This window comes from Platichthys flesus, chromosome 24 (assembly GCF_949316205.1).
Source record: "Platichthys flesus chromosome 24, fPlaFle2.1, whole genome shotgun sequence".
NCBI classification, from domain to species: domain Eukaryota; kingdom Metazoa; phylum Chordata; class Actinopteri; order Pleuronectiformes; family Pleuronectidae; genus Platichthys; species Platichthys flesus.
This window is the reverse complement of record NC_084968.1, coordinates 10,756,213-10,775,012: the sequence shown is the minus strand read 5'-3', so window position 1 is coordinate 10,775,012 and position 18,800 is coordinate 10,756,213. Positions and strand designations below refer to the sequence as shown.

At 45.9% G+C, this 18,800-nt stretch overlaps 2 protein-coding genes across 3 annotated transcripts; one reads left to right on the top strand and one right to left on the bottom strand.

Annotated features, from left to right (window-relative positions):
• Positions 1-1,119: 1,119 nt before the first annotated feature.
• Positions 1,120-10,027, top strand: dthd1 (death domain containing 1). Its single transcript, XM_062384544.1, has 10 exons — positions 1,120-1,664; positions 2,119-2,617; positions 3,966-4,296; positions 4,550-4,729; positions 5,273-5,532; positions 5,628-5,786; positions 8,289-8,578; positions 8,686-8,936; positions 9,018-9,075; positions 9,226-10,027. Exons 1-10 carry the CDS (start codon positions 1,262-1,264, stop codon positions 9,531-9,533), a joined length of 2,739 nt encoding a protein of 912 aa, XP_062240528.1. The 5' UTR covers positions 1,120-1,261; the 3' UTR covers positions 9,534-10,027.
• Positions 5,983-7,761, bottom strand: LOC133950082 (uncharacterized). 2 transcript variants are annotated; one of them, XM_062384264.1, is made up of 7 exons: positions 7,686-7,761; positions 7,418-7,488; positions 7,162-7,330; positions 6,777-6,829; positions 6,569-6,688; positions 6,331-6,490; positions 5,983-6,254 (listed from the first exon to the last, which is right to left on the bottom strand). In XM_062384264.1, the coding sequence occupies exons 2-7, from the start codon at positions 7,450-7,452 to the stop codon at positions 6,021-6,023; spliced, it is 771 nt and encodes a 256-aa protein (XP_062240248.1). In that variant the 5' UTR covers positions 7,453-7,488; positions 7,686-7,761; the 3' UTR covers positions 5,983-6,020. The 2 variants fall into 2 exon arrangements, with proteins under 2 accessions (XP_062240248.1, XP_062240249.1); XM_062384265.1 differs by having other exon boundaries at positions 6,331-6,487.
• Positions 10,028-18,800: the final 8,773 nt, after the last annotated feature.

Genomic DNA, 18,800 nt, shown 5'->3' with positions numbered 1-18,800 from the left:
TGAACAATAAACAAATAAAAGAGCATCAAGCTATAGACAAATTACCGGAAGTGCAAGTTAAAACAATCAATAAATACATACAATTTATTTTTCTTTAAATGTTTAGGTTGTGTTGTTTGTGTTCTACTTTTAAAATCGTCTCTTATAATAAATGAATAATCAATGAAGTGGAAGAGTGCAGGTCGCAGAATCAGCCACCTGATGGCGGCAGAGAGCCGATCCAACAATGACTAAAGTCAGTTTTCTTCTGTTTTAATACTGGGTGTTCTTATTTAAATATCGTATATTGTATTCCATAAAAACATTTCTACTTTTTTTTTCATTCGACTATACTCGTATAACCAGTGTGACAATAAAGATATATCTTTTTTTAATGCCATAGAAATGAGTTGACTGAGGGTGAATTCAGCTTCTGTGTTTCGGTTTCAGGACATTTGACTTTTCTTTGTGTCAAATTTAAAGCAAAGTTGAGTTTTTTTTTCCAACTCTGAGTCTAAAAATCATTGTAAAAAGGCCCATAGAGATGTTCCATGTGATGGAGTAACACAATGTTCTTTCACAATAATCACTTTGACACCATTTCCCTTTACTTTGACAACTGTGTGTTTTATTTCAGTCTAGCTTTTACAACGTGTCTTTCTTCTTCTTGTAATGGAGTCGTTTTAGTTAACGATCGTATTTGTGTTTTCACTTCGGTTTAGGATCTGACTGCTTCCTCCAGTCTCTGTGTCTCAGGACAGTAAAATCAGGAATTCCACAGACACCACACAAAGTGACACAGGACAGTGTTGATGTTGTAAAGTGTTTCAGTGAGATGCAGTTTCTTTCTAAAGTCTTCGTCCTCCGGTGCAGTGCACACAGCAGATGGTTTTTTGTTTTTTACTGATCCAGGAGCGGACGAGGCCTCGGAGCTGTTTCTGTTGTACTGTCTGAAACGAACAGGCAGTAAAACGAATGACAGAAGAAAGGAGGGATGGAGGGATGGAGTGTCTGGAGGACAGAACGTTTTCTCCTGGCTCCTCTTTTGTGTCTCCGTGCCACGCCTCCGGGGGTCGCCCTGGCAATGTGCTTTATTGCTGGCAGCCGTATAAATACAGAGCTGGCTCCTGGACGGCCGAGCACAGCAACACTGCAGAACCAGGGGCCTTCAGCTTTGCATCTAAAAGGAGGTGCACAGGAGAGAGCATTTTATTTTTTGCTGAACATTTTTCATGTTATTCTCCAATATTTTTTGTGGAAATATTTATCAGCTCTGCAACAGATGGATGAAGCCCAGTCTCTTCACGACGGAGGGATGGAGGAGGCTCTCCACAGCTCATCCATTGAGACTACTCGGGCAGGTGAGGCCGACAGATCGTCCAGGGTCCGTCCCGAGGAGACTGTGGGTAGGAGAAGATGCACAGGTGGAGGCGGAGGAGAGGAGACGCAGACGGGGGGAGAAGAAAGGATGCTCGGTCCAGCAGAATATGAAGGGAGGAGGGGGAGAGATGATGAACTGCAGCTGGAAGAAGAGTGGAAGCAAAAGGTTTTGGGTGTGCTGAGGGAGCTGAGAGTTTTTCACTCAGAGAGAGTGGCAGCATGGAGAGAGGCCCTCAGAGAGTGTGCCTGCATGATCAGTAGGTCTCCACCAGGGGGCGGTGATCAGCAGGATGCATCCACAGCAGGTAGGTCAATCATTAATGTCCTTTTCTGCCCTTATACGTCGGATTATTAATGACATATTGAAGATGAAAATTGAGAATAAAGTCATATAAATATATATATATATATATATATAATATTACGAGAATTAAGTCATTGTTTAATGAGAAATAAATCATAATCTGAGGGTAAAGTTGTAATGTAACAGTAAAAATGTAATATAAAACTTGTTCTTTTGATTTGGAGATTCCTAACAAAAGTTTTTGTTTGATAAATATTTATATATATTCATACTTTAATGAGAACAAAAATGAATGACATTAAAATAATAAATCACAATATTATTTTCTCATAGTATAGTATCGTTGTTAAGAATGTACATAGCTTTAAAAAAAGGGAAGTTTGAAAAACTAAATTTGCTATGATAGTATTTTTGCATGTTCTAAATAATCTCTTTTGTTCTTGTCTCTTGTTCAGGAGCTGGTTCAGAATCCTTCAGTGATACTTTCCAGAGTGTGTCCGAGGACTTCGAGAACCTTACGCAAAATCTGAACACGATCGTTTCCAAACTGGAAACAGAACTTCTCCGGGTGTCAGCGGAAGAAGCCTCAGGTGGAGACACGGCGCTTCACGAGACCAGAGACCCAGAAACCTCAGCTCCACCTGAAGACGGCAGAAACAGCCCGAGCCTTCAGGATCCACTCGACTCTGACTGTGAACAGGAGGATGAGGATGAAGGGGATCAGAGGAGTCCGTCACCAGACACTGAACAAACAGCCGACACAAGATTCACCAGTTCCAGCGATGTGAGGGACACTGGGGGAGAACTGGAGGTCAAAGGTCAACTGGATGATAATGAGGAGGGCTGTGTGTCTCCTGTGAGTCAGACGGATTTACTGAAGGAGACGGACGAGGACGCTGAGAGGACGAATGTCAAGGTCAAAGAGGAGACGAAGAGCGAGTGGACCACTGTGGGGTGAGTTGAAAACACACAAATAATCAAAAACACACACCAAAAACACACACAGACACACACCAGCACCACAGAAACTCCTCGAGACAAAGATGAGGGATATGAGACACAGATCAAAAAGATGGATTGAGATTTCCAGAGCCACTGGTTCTTCATATCTAACTCTTTTATTTCTCTCTCTCTTTCCTGACTGGCGCTTTTCCCCCTCTCAGAAGAGGCTCAGCTGGTTTCCCTGTTCACAAGCTGTGTGTGTGTGCATGTGTGTGTGTGTAATTGTGTGTCTCTACAGCTACACACCTCTAAAAGTGGATTTCCTACTAATACTCTTCAACTTATTTCTCCTCTTCTTCTGGCTGGTTTGTTATCCCTCCAGTTTCCAGTGGTGCAGTGGAAACATCACGCTGGTCGGCCTCGTGCGGTTTCCGGGAGATGTCTCCACGTTTTTCTTTGTTCCTCTTTGGTCACAAGTTTTACCAAATGGCCTCCTGAGAAAACAAAGTAGTTAAGCCTTTAAAGTTTTTTTTATATATTATATTTATAGGTTAATGTCAGCAGGATATCAGAGCAGTGTGTGTGTGTGTGCGTGTGTGTGTGTGTGTGTGTGTGTGTGTGTGTGTGTCTGTGTGTGTGTGTGTGTGTGTGTGTGTGTGTGTGTGTGTGTGTGTGTGTGTGTGTGTGTGTGTGCGTGTGTGTGTGTGTGTGTGTGTGTGTGTGTGTGTGTGTGTGTGTGTGAGCAGTTCATGACGCACTGAACTGGAAGTATCTCACAGCCTTGTAATGAGCTAACGGGCATTATTCTTATATTGATCCCAAACACTGCTCTTGCATTTTTAATGTGCTGGACCACCACACGGTGTAAATAATGAATTAACCAAAGAGAGGCTGTGGTTAATTGTTTACTCGTTAGTTTTGCACTTGTTTTGATGTGATATTCATAAGTTATTCAGCTCGGTGGCTTCACAAGCTTATTCCGTCCTATCCTGCTCGGCCTCTGGTGATCAGATCAGCTCCGGTGAGTTCACACGGTGAGAGCAACACTTCCTGATAGAACCCCTTTTTGTCAACGTTTCAATCCGAGCAGCTTAAGATGAAGTGAGGCAGGAAGGGAGACTTTCATTTATATATTTCATCTTTCATTCAAGCTACTGGTTGCTGTTATCTATGAGGGAGAACAAGGGTTCATGTTTTTTTAGTTCAGATCGGAGGAGGAAGCCAAATCTGGGAGAGGCTGATATGGAAAATAGATTATTGACACCTTTCTACCTCCAGAAATATTCCTTTACACATTACTCCAACAAATTCTCCTTCTAAGTAAACAGATTTGTATTCATCTTTTTGTAATAATATCTAGGCTCACTGCTACAATGGAGGACGGCCAATCACACTTACCAGACGCGTGCTTTGTCAAAGGTCCCGTGGGTGCGGCTGAAGTCCTGAGCTGTGAAATAGCCGACGCCCTGAGCTGCCTCATGGTGACCGGGGCAGAGGAGCTGGTCAGCAGGGTGATCAGGGTCAAGGTTCAAGGCCGAGCCAACTTCCACTTCCCCGTGACCTTGGTCGTGCCCTTCTGCGCACGCTACCGGGGAAGCTACCGGGATGTGGCGGTGAAGATAATCGACGAGGAGAGGAGGGCGAGTTACGTCACCCCTTCAACGACAGAGGGAACGTACGGAGGACAGAGGGTAAAGTTTTCTGTTTGCATATATTTCAAAAAGTCTTTGTGTCTTTTATTTTTAATGTCAAAAACTCCAGTAAAGTTTTCTCTATCGACATTCTCAAAAGCGATGATAATAATAACTTATTCTGCCATTATTGTTCATAAGTTCAACCTATACCCTGGTCGAACATCAGGGGGATGTATTTTTCTTTTCAGGAGTTTAATAGCAGATTTGTCCTTAAGAGATAATTCCATTTGTTTCATTGATGTCCTCACAGGGCTCATTTGCAGAAGTGAGGGTCTACGCCTTAGGGCTCTTTGCGGTGGTTTCCTGTCTGAAAAGAGAAAACTACACAGTTCCCAGAAGGGGTCTGTCACTCAAGCTCTCCATGGACCCCCGCGTTTGTCTCAGCTACCTCCCAGGAGCCTTCGCCGCTCCGGTGATGGCACAAACCACGGTACGGGGGAGGATTTGATCATCCATCCATCTCCCTTCCACCTTGATCATTACCCATCCTTCCCCCTGCTATCGTTGAATAAGAGTTTGGCGTGTAGCAGAGATCATCGGTTTACACGGCGGATTTGTTCCGGGGCTGTTTGGGGATTTCAAAGTGGGTAAAAGTTTGTGTAAATCTTGAGATCAGCCCTTTGAAAATAGTGCTCTGTGCTCAAAACACTGGAAATGCTCCAAAGATGAGATAAAGAAATGAGCGTGGAACGAGAGAGAGAGAAGCAGAAAGACAGAGACTGCATATTAATTCATGAGCCTTCATTTTGACAGATTTTTGGCTGTGAGGTAGAAAAGTGAGCAGCTGTGGCCTTTCTCCCAAACGTCTGTTATCTAACCTTGTTGCTTGATCTCACGTCCAAAACCAACTTCTCCCACTTTGCAAAAAACAGCTCGCTGCCGGCAAAACAAAAGTGTGGGTTGTTTAAAAAAAAACATTCTAAACTGGTGCCTGAATAATGCAGAACAGCTGCTTCCTCCTCGTCTGCCTCAGGTCCAGCCCGTGGACACCGTCCTCCTGGCGGCCGTCAAGTCCAGAAGCGACGTCTATTATCCGGTGGCTTCCACCAGCCCGCTGCTCCACCTCGCCCACCCGAGCTCGCAGCCCCTGAGGAGACCCCTCACCGTCACCCTCCCCTGTCCCCCGAACCCGGAGAGGAAGAGGGACGTGAGGGGACGGGGGAAACAGACAGAGCGTCCCCGCAGTGGACCTGTCGCTCCAGCTTGGGATCAACCTGCTTCCAGTAGAGTGAGGTAACATAAAGCCATAGTGAAAATAATATAATGCAAATTTAAAAGCAGGACTTTCACTTGCAAATGAATTGTCTTGATGTCTTTGTCTCTGTCAGTGCACTCGGCGCCTCCCTGAAGTCCCCGAAGGAAACGTCCAAAGAGCTGCTGGTGGTTCTGGTGTCGAGGGACAAGCAGTGGAGCGTCCTGGAGAGGGTGACAGTCAGGAGCCTGCAGAACGGCCTGGCCTCCTTCGAGCTGACAGAGAACTGTGACAGGTTTGAAACATCGAGTTTTCTGCCCTCGAAAATAATCACCGGTGCAAAAAAGAAAATATCTGATGTTGTTGGATTATCAAGATCCATTAAAAATTCAAATATATCAAATATATAGTGGATTTTTGAGAGGAGCTTAAGTTTTTGGAATTGAAAGTGATCTTGGGCTTGAAAAGGTTTGGACCACTGATCTGTCTTTATTTAAATGGACAAGGAAAAACATGTACTTTCAAATGTTTATTTCTTTAGCTTATCTATGACAGCACAGCTCTTTGCATGTGTCGCTGCACCAGTGCAGCTGCACAAGACGATAACACAAAGTGCCATGTGAGGCAGGATCATCCACAGCAGAACCACACACAGTGCAGACGACACCAGGCTCAGACGAGAAGGTTCTCGCTCCTTTGAATCATCGCTTCTCGGAGGTTCGGCGCCGATTGGAGCAGCATGTCCTCCAACGAGAAGTGTGATCTGAAAACCACACAGTGCGATGTCAGAATTGTTTTCATTACATACGTCAGACATTGCCGGCCGATGGACTTCGTACCCCGTGTCCTCGTCCCTGAGCCGTCCTGCTGAAGTCCACCAGCCACTGCAGCTGATCTGAAGGGTTGTAGGTTCTCAGCTCGCTGCAGTCGCCTCCTGTGCACAGCGTCAGCACGCACCAGCTTCCCACCCCCCGAAAGAGGATGTAACTAATCCGGCTTCTGACCACAGAGCAGAAGAAATCCTCTAATAGCCGACAGGTCTTATGAAGTGAAAGAGTTTTAATTTACCGTGTGTACCTTCTCACGGAGATGCAGTTAGAGCATGTCGACTCCAGGTGCGTCTGTTTCTCAGGGGAACCAGGAGACTCCTGGGATCTGTGCTGCGCCGCGCTGATCACATCGAGGAGACTGTTGAGACTGAAAAGCATCGAGGAACAGTGAAGACACTTTGGATTGTTTGATACAGAAAATAATACTCGTTACGTTGATGTGAGCTTTTAAAGACCTTTCAGTGAAGTACAGCCTTTTTTTCAGTTTCCGTTTTGCCAGGGATTTTTTCTGCAAGACACAAAAGTCAGAATTAACTATATAATCTTATCGATATTAGAGAAACTGAAAAGACATTTTGGACATAGAGAAGATTCTTCTACTTCAGACTGTTTGTAAAGATGGACAAAATGCCTTTACGAACTACACCTACATAAAATGTCAGAAACCACCTTTAAAACGTAATTTGCGTGTACTTTGACATTTTAGTTTGACCCATGTCCCATCCACTAACATGGAGGAGGCAGGGTTTTTGACCAATACCATGGTCAGGCACCAGGTGGCGAGTGAGACATTTTGGCTTCACTTCTACGGTCAGTACTTTTTAAGAGTCGGTTTCTCACAACTGGTTTCTGGTCTCTGAGGCCCATGAGCCTGATGAGGGCGTTCGACAGGCGCAGCAGCTTAGCCGGGTCCTGTGCCGTCCTCACAGCCACGTCCACACACTGACTCCCGGCAGAGACCGTCATCAGGAGTCCTCCCACCACGTAGAGGAGGTGGACGACGCTGCTCCTGGTCACACAGACACACAACAGGAGGGAAGGAGGGTTTGAGGAGAACAGTTCTTTGGGAAGTTTAATGAGAATCAGGGATTTTTACCGATGGACATTCAGCTCTGGTGGGAACTTCAACATGGAGGGATTTGATGTGTTGATGGGACGTCAACAACTCTGAAAAACAACAAGTTAAAGTGCACATTAAACACACATTCATATCACAGACAGACCAACAAACAGTGACCATCATCATCACAGCGTTCATTTTCCCTCTCAGTTGATTCATCTGGAGTCAAACACACAGTCGTAACCGACAGCGTTTGTCCTAGAAGATTAAATTCATCTCTCATCCATAAAGATCCTGAACTCACCACTGGTGCAGCTTCAGCTCCACGTCTCAGGTTGTCGCTCACGCTAGTTACACACACGCCTTTTATGATTCGACACGTTGCACTACGGAGGACAAGAAACGAAATGTGGAATGCTACAACCGACTTAGAGTGAGCTCGCCTTTACATAAGGGGTTTAAGAAAGGCAGTATGGATAAGGGGGGAGGGGGGGGGGGCAAACATACTTTGAATTCCAGGCTTTAGCTTTTCTACGTCAGAACATAATCACAACTTGAACTTTGCAAATGTTCAGAAATCTCTGGAGAAATGACGAGAGATATAAGAAAACAAAGGTGTCTGAGTGATTTTAGTTTCAGCCGTGAATTTAATTAAGAATATTAGTTGTACAGTTTGAATTATTCCTTTTAATAAGAGAGGAGCTTCAATCCCTCCTGAAATATAATAGTTTAAATACTTATTTAAAATCTAACACATCTTCCCCTGTGAATAATATATGTACTGAAGATAGTATGAAGTAGTATTCTATTTTAAGAGTATTAAGTTTGTTCTCCAGCCCACGATAGCAGACTCATCTCTTCAGCTAATCCCCCCCCCCCCCCCCCCCTCCATTCGCTCTCCCCTCAGACTGCTGCTGGTCCGTCTCCTCTCCCCCCTGCAGCCCCCCCACCTCAGCTCCCTGGCCGAGCGGCTGGAGGAGTCGCTGGGCTGCCACGCCGTCACCGTCGTCCTCCAGTGCCGCCGGGACGATCCCCACGCGGCCCTGGTGGCGGCCCTGCCCGGCCGGGACCTCAGCTGGGAGCTGAACAAACTGAGGGCCCAGGGCTACGGGGGCCCGCTGGAGGCCTCGTCGGACATCTCCATGTGCGAGGGGGACCAGCTCCTGCTGCGCTTCAGTGGCAACATCACCTCCACAAGTACAGAAACACAATTTAGATTCTGTCTCCATTTCGTTTGACACCTTCCTTAGTTTGGATCACACGTGACAGAGACATAAAAGGCAATATTCTGTCTTTTGCAATAGGAGCTCAAAACAACCCAAATGACGTCCCACACGAGAGACTCACCTTTCACACCCAGCGCACCAACCACCTCCTGGTGCGTCTGACCGAGGTGGACCCGTTTGGGAACTACAGCTCACCTCACTACAAGGGGACGGCCATGTTTCACAAGGTCACCAGAGGTCAGCTGGAGTGGCGAGAGGACGGAGCCGCCCTGATGGACACGAGGCCGCTTGGAGACCCCGTGTGTGCGCTGTCTCTGACGTTACCTAAGGTGAGGCAGGGAAGTCCACGTTAGAGTTGAGCTGCAGGGAGAAAGAAACGATCGTTCATTTCAAATTTTGACTCATTTCAGAAAGTGCGGAGCGTCAATCGGCCCGTGATGGCGAGGGCTAAGTTATGTGAGGAGACGGGTGAGGGAAGTGACTCTTACTGTTCCCACTATAAAAAAATCCTTCAACAAATACTGCAAAAGAGATTTTTTAAGTAAATATCTTTACAGTGTTCCCTCCTCTTTCCTCCTTCCTCCTTCCTCCTTCCTCCTTCCTCCTTCCTCCCTGCAGACTCCCTGTCAGACTCTCTTCTTCTGTGGTTGGCCGGCGAGCTCTCGGCGGAGGAGGTGGCCGAGCTGGTTCTGTTCCTGCGTCTCCGCCGCAGCGCTGCTCAGCTGGTGAGGCTGCGGGCCGGGGACAGCCTGACCTCCCAGGCCTTCCAGGTCCTGGCCACCTGGAGGAGGGGGCTGCCCGCCGCCCCGCACCAGCTCAAGGCCTCTCAGCTGGCTCGCTGCCTGGCCAAGAGCGGCCGGCCGGACCTGGCCAGAGAGCTGCTGCTGAGACAGGCCGCAGCCACCAGACAGGATACACTGACTTAGGAAAGAGAAATCACATCACAGAGATTTCTTTAATGCAGAATATGAACCAAGTGAGCTGCTTGCAGTGCTCGGTTTAATCCACAAGGTGTAGACATTGGACTACGAGAGTTTTTATTCTCCTCAGACTTGAGTCAAATCTCACAAACCACTGGTTCTCAACCTGTTTGGCTTGTGAGGCCTTGGAACTGGAGCTTCATCTACTCCAGACTCTCATTATTTGAGTGGTTTTTAAGAGTCAGGGAATAAAAAATGTTTTGTATTTGTTTTTCATCTAATTCTTATTATTTTCTGTCTAATTCTTGACTTATTAAATGTCACAAAAGCAATAATAATATACCCAGTGATATTAACAAAATAAGACACTAAGGACGACATTCAGACAATCAAGGTCAATTATAAAAAAGTACTAGGCGTACTAGTAGTACAAGTAGTAATATTCACTCAGTATATTCCCTATAGATAGAGAGAGAGAGAGAGACGAGATTCACTCGACCAGTCAGCCGTCTCCTCTCTGTGTAAACAAACGCTGACTCCAAGCTGTGACCCCCCCCCCCCCCCCCCCCCCCCTTTCAGCTCCCTGACACAGAGTCATCTTCTCCACTCGATGTTGACGACTGATCAGAAAAACAAAGGCTTTCTCTTTTGGTATATTAATATATTTCTGCCGTGTATAATATAAACTTGTTAGGAAAACCTGGAAGAAACTGTATCTGTGTCTTTGTTGGGGGGATATTAGATATGTATATGCTTTAAAATAAAAAAGATCATCGTCCCGATTGCTGCAAATGCCAAGATGGCAGCCTTCGTGTCAGGGATGTGTTGGCTTCACTTCTGTATGGTGACAAGGTGGTCTAAGGTTCACACACATCTTCAAATGTCATCTTCATGTGGTTTTATGATAATTATCCTTTTTAGTGTTGCCGGGGGCTGGAGAAAATCCCCCGCTGACATTTGGCGAGAGGCGGAGCAAACCCTGGACGGATCACCGGCGTGTGTCGGGGTCAAGATACAGAAACGAGTCATCATCTTATTCACACCACAATTCAGTGTCCCAATCCAAGCTGATAGTCTGATTTCAGCTGTGAGGCTCCAGTCTAATGTTTGCCGAGCCACAAATTGACTTTGAAACTTCTGTACAAGAATAAAAATGCAAATTTGAACACCTACAGTTCCGTGACGGGAGGAAAGGGTCGTACGATGTGATTGAAATCACCCGGCGGCGGGGAGACGCTTCTCCTTCCCTGCGTCTTCTGTCTGAGAACCTGAGGTGAAGTGGGTTTACACGGCGCCACAATGAATTCCTCCCCTGACTGAATTGCGGGCAGCAGAGGTGCGCTCCGTCTTTTTAATGACATTCACCGGGGTTTTTATTTTTTCATCTGTCTTCAGAGGCTCCCCTGCTCCAGCTGTGTGACATTCTGCAGGCCTTGAGCTGGAGCGGGGGGGGGGGGGGGGGGGGGGGTAATGATCGATGCCGTGCGTCCAGGTGGGGGGTAGGAGGACTCCCCGTGGACAGGGAGGAGACCATCCAACGCGGCGAATAGGGGGGGGACGGTTAATGAAGTATGAAATGGTAACAGGTGGAGCTGACGGATAAAAGAGGATGATGGCGCCCGCTCATCCATCGACAGCCGCCTCGTTTTGTGTCCATTTTCGATTTGGACAAAAGAATCATACGCCTGTGAAATGAGAGTCAGGCTCCTGCTCCTGTGGAGATAAAGATCGACAGTAACATTCTTTGATTTAATAAAAGATATATAAGGGCTGTCACAATCAGGGGCCGCGACCTTCGGAGGCCACATCCTAGAGGCGCAGTTAGGCCACCCCCATTTCGAAGGCGTCCTACAAATGCGTCCTTCCATCCCCCAGAAACGAAGGCTCCAACAGGTGGATCCTTCCCGGCTCAACCTTTCCCAGAATTCATTGCGTTTTGGGTGACTAAGTGGTTTTTAAAGAGGTCCTTGCGCCCAGCGAGCAACGAGACATCTCCGGACCAACTTCTTATAATAACAATAAAATAAAATCATTTAATTTCTACTGCCCAAAGAGATTTTAAAAATAAAACACAGTCCTAAAGGAATAAAAACACCAAATGTACGAAAGAAATTTTAACATGACCATAATTGAAAAATAATAGAATGTCGATAAAAGCACATCTTTGATTCCGAGGCAGCTACTGACTTGGCCTGCTGTATATCATTTTACGGGATGGACTGCAGCTATCTGGAAATGTGGTTCAAAGTTGTGATAAAATCAGATATAAGAACTTCCTCCTGCGTTTATTCAACCTTTCCTCTTTTCCTTTATTTCCTGCCCTTCTATTATTCCTCAGCTCGGCACTTATGGGGGGTATTGCTCCCATATTTCACTTTCAAACTCTTTACACTCCCTCTCGCTATTATCTCCCCATTCCTCTTCCTCCGCTCCCTTCAGTCTGATTCTAAAGGACACGTGTGGCCTGACTGGCAGAGCAGTTTTGTGCCTGAAGAGTGTGTGCCACAGGGGGGTATCATTAGTCTGGTAGAGGGCCATCACACACACAAACACACACACACAGACAAACACACACGTGCACACACCCACGTCGAGGGCTTCGCTAGAGGTAAATGTCACAGAGGGGGCTCCCACAGTGCCAGGAAATCGTTTCCTCTCTCGTTTTATCTCCCCTCTCTCCCTCCTCTACATTATTGAAAAGGCCACGCAGCAAGGCACTCTGGGTGGTTGCCCGTCGTCCGGCGAGGGAGGAAGAGCGGGGGCTGATGAGGTGAAGTGTTCCCGGCATAATAAGATTCTGATTAAAACCTCATCAGTCATTCCATCATCCGCCGGTCTTGGTCGTTTCGGAACGCGCTGGCTCATCGGGCGAGGCTTTCCTGCTTTATGCTGTCGAGGTAAAACTGTTGAGATGTTCCCCTGGACCGTAACATCCACATCTGAGGGATTTGCAGGTTTCAATGTTGTTAGATTGGATGTTAGCTATGAGCAGAATAAATTCGAGAAGTTGCTATAATTGCGAAACTCAATTTTTAGAGTAAAAATAATATCCACTGTGATAAAAGAAGGTTTAAAAAGATATATATATAAACGACCTGTTTTGTATCTGAATGGACACATATCTAAAATATTCCCCTGCTCCAGCCCCCTGAGGTCCAGTGGGTGCTGGGGGTCACCGTGCGGGGGGTGAACCCTGTGATGGGTGAAAAATGGAGACAGCTCCTGTGCGGCTGCTCATTCCTACAGAAACGAGGATGGGTCAAATCTCAGGGGTGATTCTCGGACTCACAGCCTGGGCCTGGCTCCATTCCATTGTGTGTGTCTGTGTGTGTGTGTTGGAAACAGGCAGATAGAGAAACCTCTGAGGTGCGCTGCTCACTGGTCCATGGCAAACTCTTCATTTGTCCCTGATCTCAGTGGCAGACAGGGCAGATGGACTGGGCGCGTCCACGTCCTGCGAGGGCCTGACTTTCCGTTTCAAAAGGAGGACGAGCCGTGAATAACATTCAGGGAACATATTTCTCAAAGTTTCTATCACAAAATTCGGACACAGTTGCTCAAAGCAGTGACCCCACCTAGGTTTTTAATAATTAAATGTTTTAGAGGTCGGTTTTTGGGGGGTTTACGTTCATTACCTCATTGTTTTACACTCTCACAGAGGCTAAAACGACAAAACAGCTCTAAATATCCAGTCTGCAGCCTCCCCACGACCAAACGGGAACAACGGCTAAGCTAATGAACTTTGTGGCACAATTCATCCCCAAGAAAACCACACACTCTCTCTCTGGAGCTGGTGGAGACCAAAAACTGAGCTAAAAGAGGAGTGAAAATTGGACATAAATCAACTGTGAATAGATGCTCCATGTTTTTCTGTACTGAGGACTTCATGGGTATTGATAATAGTAAAACATCGCACTTATCATGGTGAAATGCAATATATTGTGCTTATAGCTTGTTAGCAGAGTACGTAGATATGTGGGAGAAGAGCATGGAAATCCACAACTTCAAATCAAATGATTTTAAAGTCGTATGTGTTCACGTACACAGACATCCGATCAGATCCGTGTTGTTTACTCTGGGTTTACGCTGAGGATTACCTGGGATGCTGTGCGACGGAGCAGGAGGGGAAGAAAAGGTGAAAAAATGGAGGGAGCGGCCGGAGGGGCGGAGGGGGGTGTTAGGGGAGTGATGGAAGACCGAATAAACCCGAGAGGAAGGGCGCGAAAAGGAGGAGAGAGGACGAGAAGGTGTGACCTGATGGGAGAGGGCGAAACGTGAGGGAGAGAAGGTGTCACCACAGTGTGTCCAGTGGAGCGTGAAAGCGCCCTGACATCTGGAGGGGGGGGGGGGTATCTCTGCATGATCACAACACTGGGAGAGGAGCAGACTCGAGACAAACACAAAAAAAAAACCCACTTCTGTTTCAGCTCCGAGGATCTTTCCAGGGTGAGAAGGTCAGAACGATTTAGCAGCGCGGCCTCTCCTGACAGTTAGGTTTCACACAAGAAGACCCAACGCACCCCCGTCCAAACACACACGACTCCGCCGTGACCGTCACAACACAACTGTTCCCACAACTGTTCCCCATCTGAAAGCAGCATCAAACGACAGAATACCTGCAGAACCCACAATATCACTCAAACCACTTTGTTTACATCCATCAGGCGAGAAAAAATATTCCTATTGCTGATTTTGACCAAAGCCTGAAGTCGCTGGCTGCATCGCCTCGAGTCGTGTCTGTAGCTCCGGACACTGGTTTAGCTTTTTCACCGAAATACATCCCTGGCTGTCAATTGAACATTTTTCATCGTTGGTGGCAGAAATACCTAAAATTGTGTACCTGTGCTAGACTCAAGAATTGATTTGTAAACTTCATCAAATTCATTATTTGAGCAGATTCATAGACACACTTCACATCTGCACACGGGCAATGTTGCCGCCTTTCCACCCCCCCTCTCTAACCTTTCCCTGTTCTTTGACGTCACTCCCCCGACACCCACATGTGTGTGACATGAATAATTGAAGCGAGCTCTGTTGACCATGGCTTCACACTGGGTTTATATGTTGCAATTATTAATGCCTGTGGCTTCTGGGAGTGGGAAGAGCCGTGTGGGGATAGGGGATGAGCAGGTTTTTATAAATACGAGATCAGATTCACCGAAAAGGTAGAAATAACAAAAAAATAACAGATATCCACAATATGAAGCAGTGGAAATGGACGGATGGGTTTGGTCGTTTGTGTAACTTGCAATTGCAACATGATTTGAATACAACACCGTGCATTTGTGTTATTGTGAGGTAAGGTAAAGGTGGTCCTAATAATTTGTCCACACCATTCAATAAAGGAGGTGAAGAGAATAAAAGAAGTAAAAGAAACAGAAATAATAGATTCACATGTAAATGAAATGAAGTAGATACAAATTTGTAAAATAGCAGAGGAAAAGTAGGAAAAAAAAGATGGTTTGACCTTTTAATATAGTTTAAGGAACATATCCAGGACAGATTTGTGTTAAGGCATGAGATACCAGTGTCCTTTTGCAAGTCGTTGGCATCACAGCAAAGACATTTCTCCAAGACTCACTCTGATGTCTCTCCTTCACGTCTCTGTGTCTCTTACGTGTCCATCATGAGCAGATGTCTTGACTGTGACCCTTGACCCAGTGCAGGGGTTTCTGCTGAGAGCTGCGGATCACACATCTGTCTGCAATACACAGGGCACAGAGTTTATACAGCAAGTGGCTCAACCTCATTTTCTTTAGACGCTGGAAGTGGAGGGTTTTTCTTTTACAGTAAATTTTGGATTAAAGTAAAGACTTCAAAAGAAATTCTTCAAAAGTGCACAGGGCCTCCTTTTATGCAGGAGCGTTCCATTTGAAGCCCCAGCTGCTGTGGATGAAACAACCAGCTGTCAAGTGTCCTATTTCCACTGTGACCTTGAACTCTGAGGGTCTGATTTCTTTCTAAATCTGGCCCCAGAAGTGAGGATGAGTATTTGATCGAGTCTCTGTTCATTTTTTATTTTCATACGTTACTAGACCTGTAAATCAATCGCGATCTAGCTGTAGATACAGTCACACACTCGCCTTTGAAATCTGTTGAGTCTGTTTTGTTATCCTGAGCCTTTAACAATATGTTTGCGGGTTTTATTGCGTGGTTGCCGCTGCACAACACAAGATGAGAACAATTACAAAGCCAGACCATCTTGCTCCCACTTCTCCCAGCAGACGGTGATTCACCATTTTCCCCCTTTTCCCCTAAAAATGACCGGAGGCGTTAATGTCGCTTCCCGGTCACAGTGAACTAACGCTCATCCAAACGGAAAAGCCACATTCGCATTAAACTGCAGAATGAGGCCACGATGTGTGAATGCACAAGCAGTGTTTTTGGATTTGGTCAGTTTCATACGCATTGGTTTCATGAAGGCCTTGACATTACACCAGCGTCATGGTAGATTCCGTGCTGAACTCTGATGGTCTGTGTGGCCGCCTTTCCTCCGCCTGGCCCCTGATCTGTGACCTTTGACCAGTGCCCGACGCAGCAGTGGCAACTCTGTAAATATTCACCGCGTTTGACAGCCGGCCATGAAATATTTAAAAAATGCTATTTTGTTTGCAGCAGAGAACATTTTGATGTCTGCTGTTGTAGTTGTGTATAAAAGTGTTTTTAACAGACACAACCAGGAAGATCTCAGACGGAATTACTTAAAAATTCAGGGTTCAGCATCTTGCCCAAGGACACTTTAGCTGTGGCTGAGGGGTAGAGTGGTCGTCCTCCAACCTGAAGGTCAGCAGTTCGATCCCCAGTCTGACCCATCTGCATGCCGAAGTGTCCTTGGGCAAGACGTTGAACCCCCGAATGGCCCCCCCATAGAATAACAAAAGTACTGCAAATAGATGCACTGTATGAATGTGTATGTGAACAAGTGAATGTTAAATTGTACTGTAAAGCGCTTTGAGTGGTCATCACGAATAGAAAAGCACTATATAAATACAAAGCCATTTACCATTTAACATTTACAAAGTGGGCTACGTCCCTGAATCCAAAAAAAGACTTAAAAACACATGATGTTATCCTGTTTACATCATAAATATTACTACTGTATACTTTACATATGTTTTAATTATCTTATCTTGTCAAATTACTTTTTACAGGCTAGTAAATAACTTCAACAGCTTTCTCACCTCTCCCTACGAGTACGAACCCGAATGACCCTGAACTCTAACGGTGATGCTAATTGGCTACATGCTCACAACAAGTAAGGACGTTAACGGCGTGCTTTATCACTCTCAGCAGGCTAATGTGTAATGTATGTAAAACTGACGTGTGTGTGATGTTTGTGCATGTCGTAAAGTGTTTTAGTGTGTGTGTGTGTGTGTGTGTGTGTATGAGTGTGACTAAATGCCACAGTGGAGATGTTGATAGCTGCAGGCGATCACACAGCGAGCACAGTAATAGTAGCAGGAGAAGAACAGTAAATATTCACATCATCATCATCCTAATGAGCAGTGGCACAAGAGCAATTTGGAGGAGCTGTAAGATCTCTCCCTCTCTCCCTCCTCTCTGATTATCCAGCACTTTCAACCCCCCCGCTCCCCTGTCCCCATTCCCTTATTACGGCAAATCTCTCAGCTGTCATTTGTCGTCCCTTAAAAGCATCAGAGTGGCTGCACAGGCCTTTAAATTGGTAAAAACAGTGACGGAGGGAAACAGAAAACGAAACACATGAATCCAGACTGATGATAGTGAGCAAACAAGAGAAGAGGAATGAAGCACACGGTGTAATCGCAAGGTCAAGTGTAGTGTCATCATCTTTAGCACTTGTGTGTTCGTCCGTATGTGTGTGCATGTGATTACAAAAAGTAGATTTAAGTAAGTGTGTGTCCTGCGATGTCATTCATAGCCCCCCCCCCCCCCCCCTCCAAAAATCAAATGTTAGAGAATATTCAGATATTTTTGGACTGGCTGAGTCCTTTGGAAAATGTTGTCGCTGTCCGAGGTGCTGAAATCTGAAATCCTTTTTCAGACATTTTACAGTGAAAAGCATCTTTATCACTTAAAGTTGAATAAATATCACTTAAGTCTTTCAAGTCTATTAATGATTCTGCACCTGGAGACAACTTGAATTTGAAAAAGTATTTTTCTGTTGTTCAACTACTCGGTTAATTGACTTTACCCGAGAATCAACCTCGGTAACTTCCTCCGTGGATAAGAACAGGGCACTTCCATTAAGCTACAATCACAGAATCACATTTTCTTTTATAAAGTTCACGGACTTCGCATCACTAACAGTTCTGAACAGTTAAAATTGCTCCTGGGAAGATAAAAAACCTGGCCCCCTTTAGATCCGTCCCCATTACACCTCCGTCGTGTACCCAGTAACCCCAAGAAACTCTCCATTAAAAAGCCTCTCGCTGTCCAAGTTGTAAATGGACGCGCGCCAAAAAGAAATGTCTCCCGTCCTCCTCCTCCTGCCAGTGTGTTTAAGAGGAGAGCAAACAAAATAAACCAAACCTGTGGGCAGAACTGGTGCTGACTAAATGAGAAACCAGAAATGCAAGGCCGTAAATAGTCCCGACGGTGAAAGAGTTAAAAAGGGGTTTTCTTCAGGGAGTCGGCCAGACGGATGATCACGTCAACTAGCTTGATTGAGAGAAGTCGTGTCTGCTCGGTGTTTCCTCTAAGCACAGGCATACGTGCCACGTGCAAACGTAACGTCTGCGATCACGCTGACTGAAATCAATGTCGGTGCTCTGAGGTATTTTCCCCAGACAGTACGTGTGTGTGTGTCTGTCTGTGTGTGTGTGTGTGTGTGCTTGAGTTGTGCCAGCACCATTTGCCATCTCTCGTTCGGCTGTCAGCTTCAGCCAAAGTGTTTCAGCTGACTGATCCTTAAACTGGGCCAATAAGTTCCCACACAAAAGCCCACGTTCCCCGCGTGTGGACACTTTGGGTATATTGCCGCATCTATCTCAGCACATCCCTCTCCACCCTGTCATCTGCCACTCGCTCCTTCCCCCCCCCCCACTCAAATTGCTCATACTTTCTCTTTTTCCTTTCCTCGATCACTTTGCTTTTTTGCTGAATTGCTGAAAAGTTACAACCTGTAATATTTTCAGGGAATCAAACCAACATTTAAATACTATTCTGGTTTCTGCAAAAGCCGATTCATGGATTTTACACTTCGGGATTTTCTCTCTGGGTAGTTTTCATTTTGTCGAGCTGGATCTCTAACGACTTGAAGGAAAGCTCAAGAAATCATGTACGAATGCACTT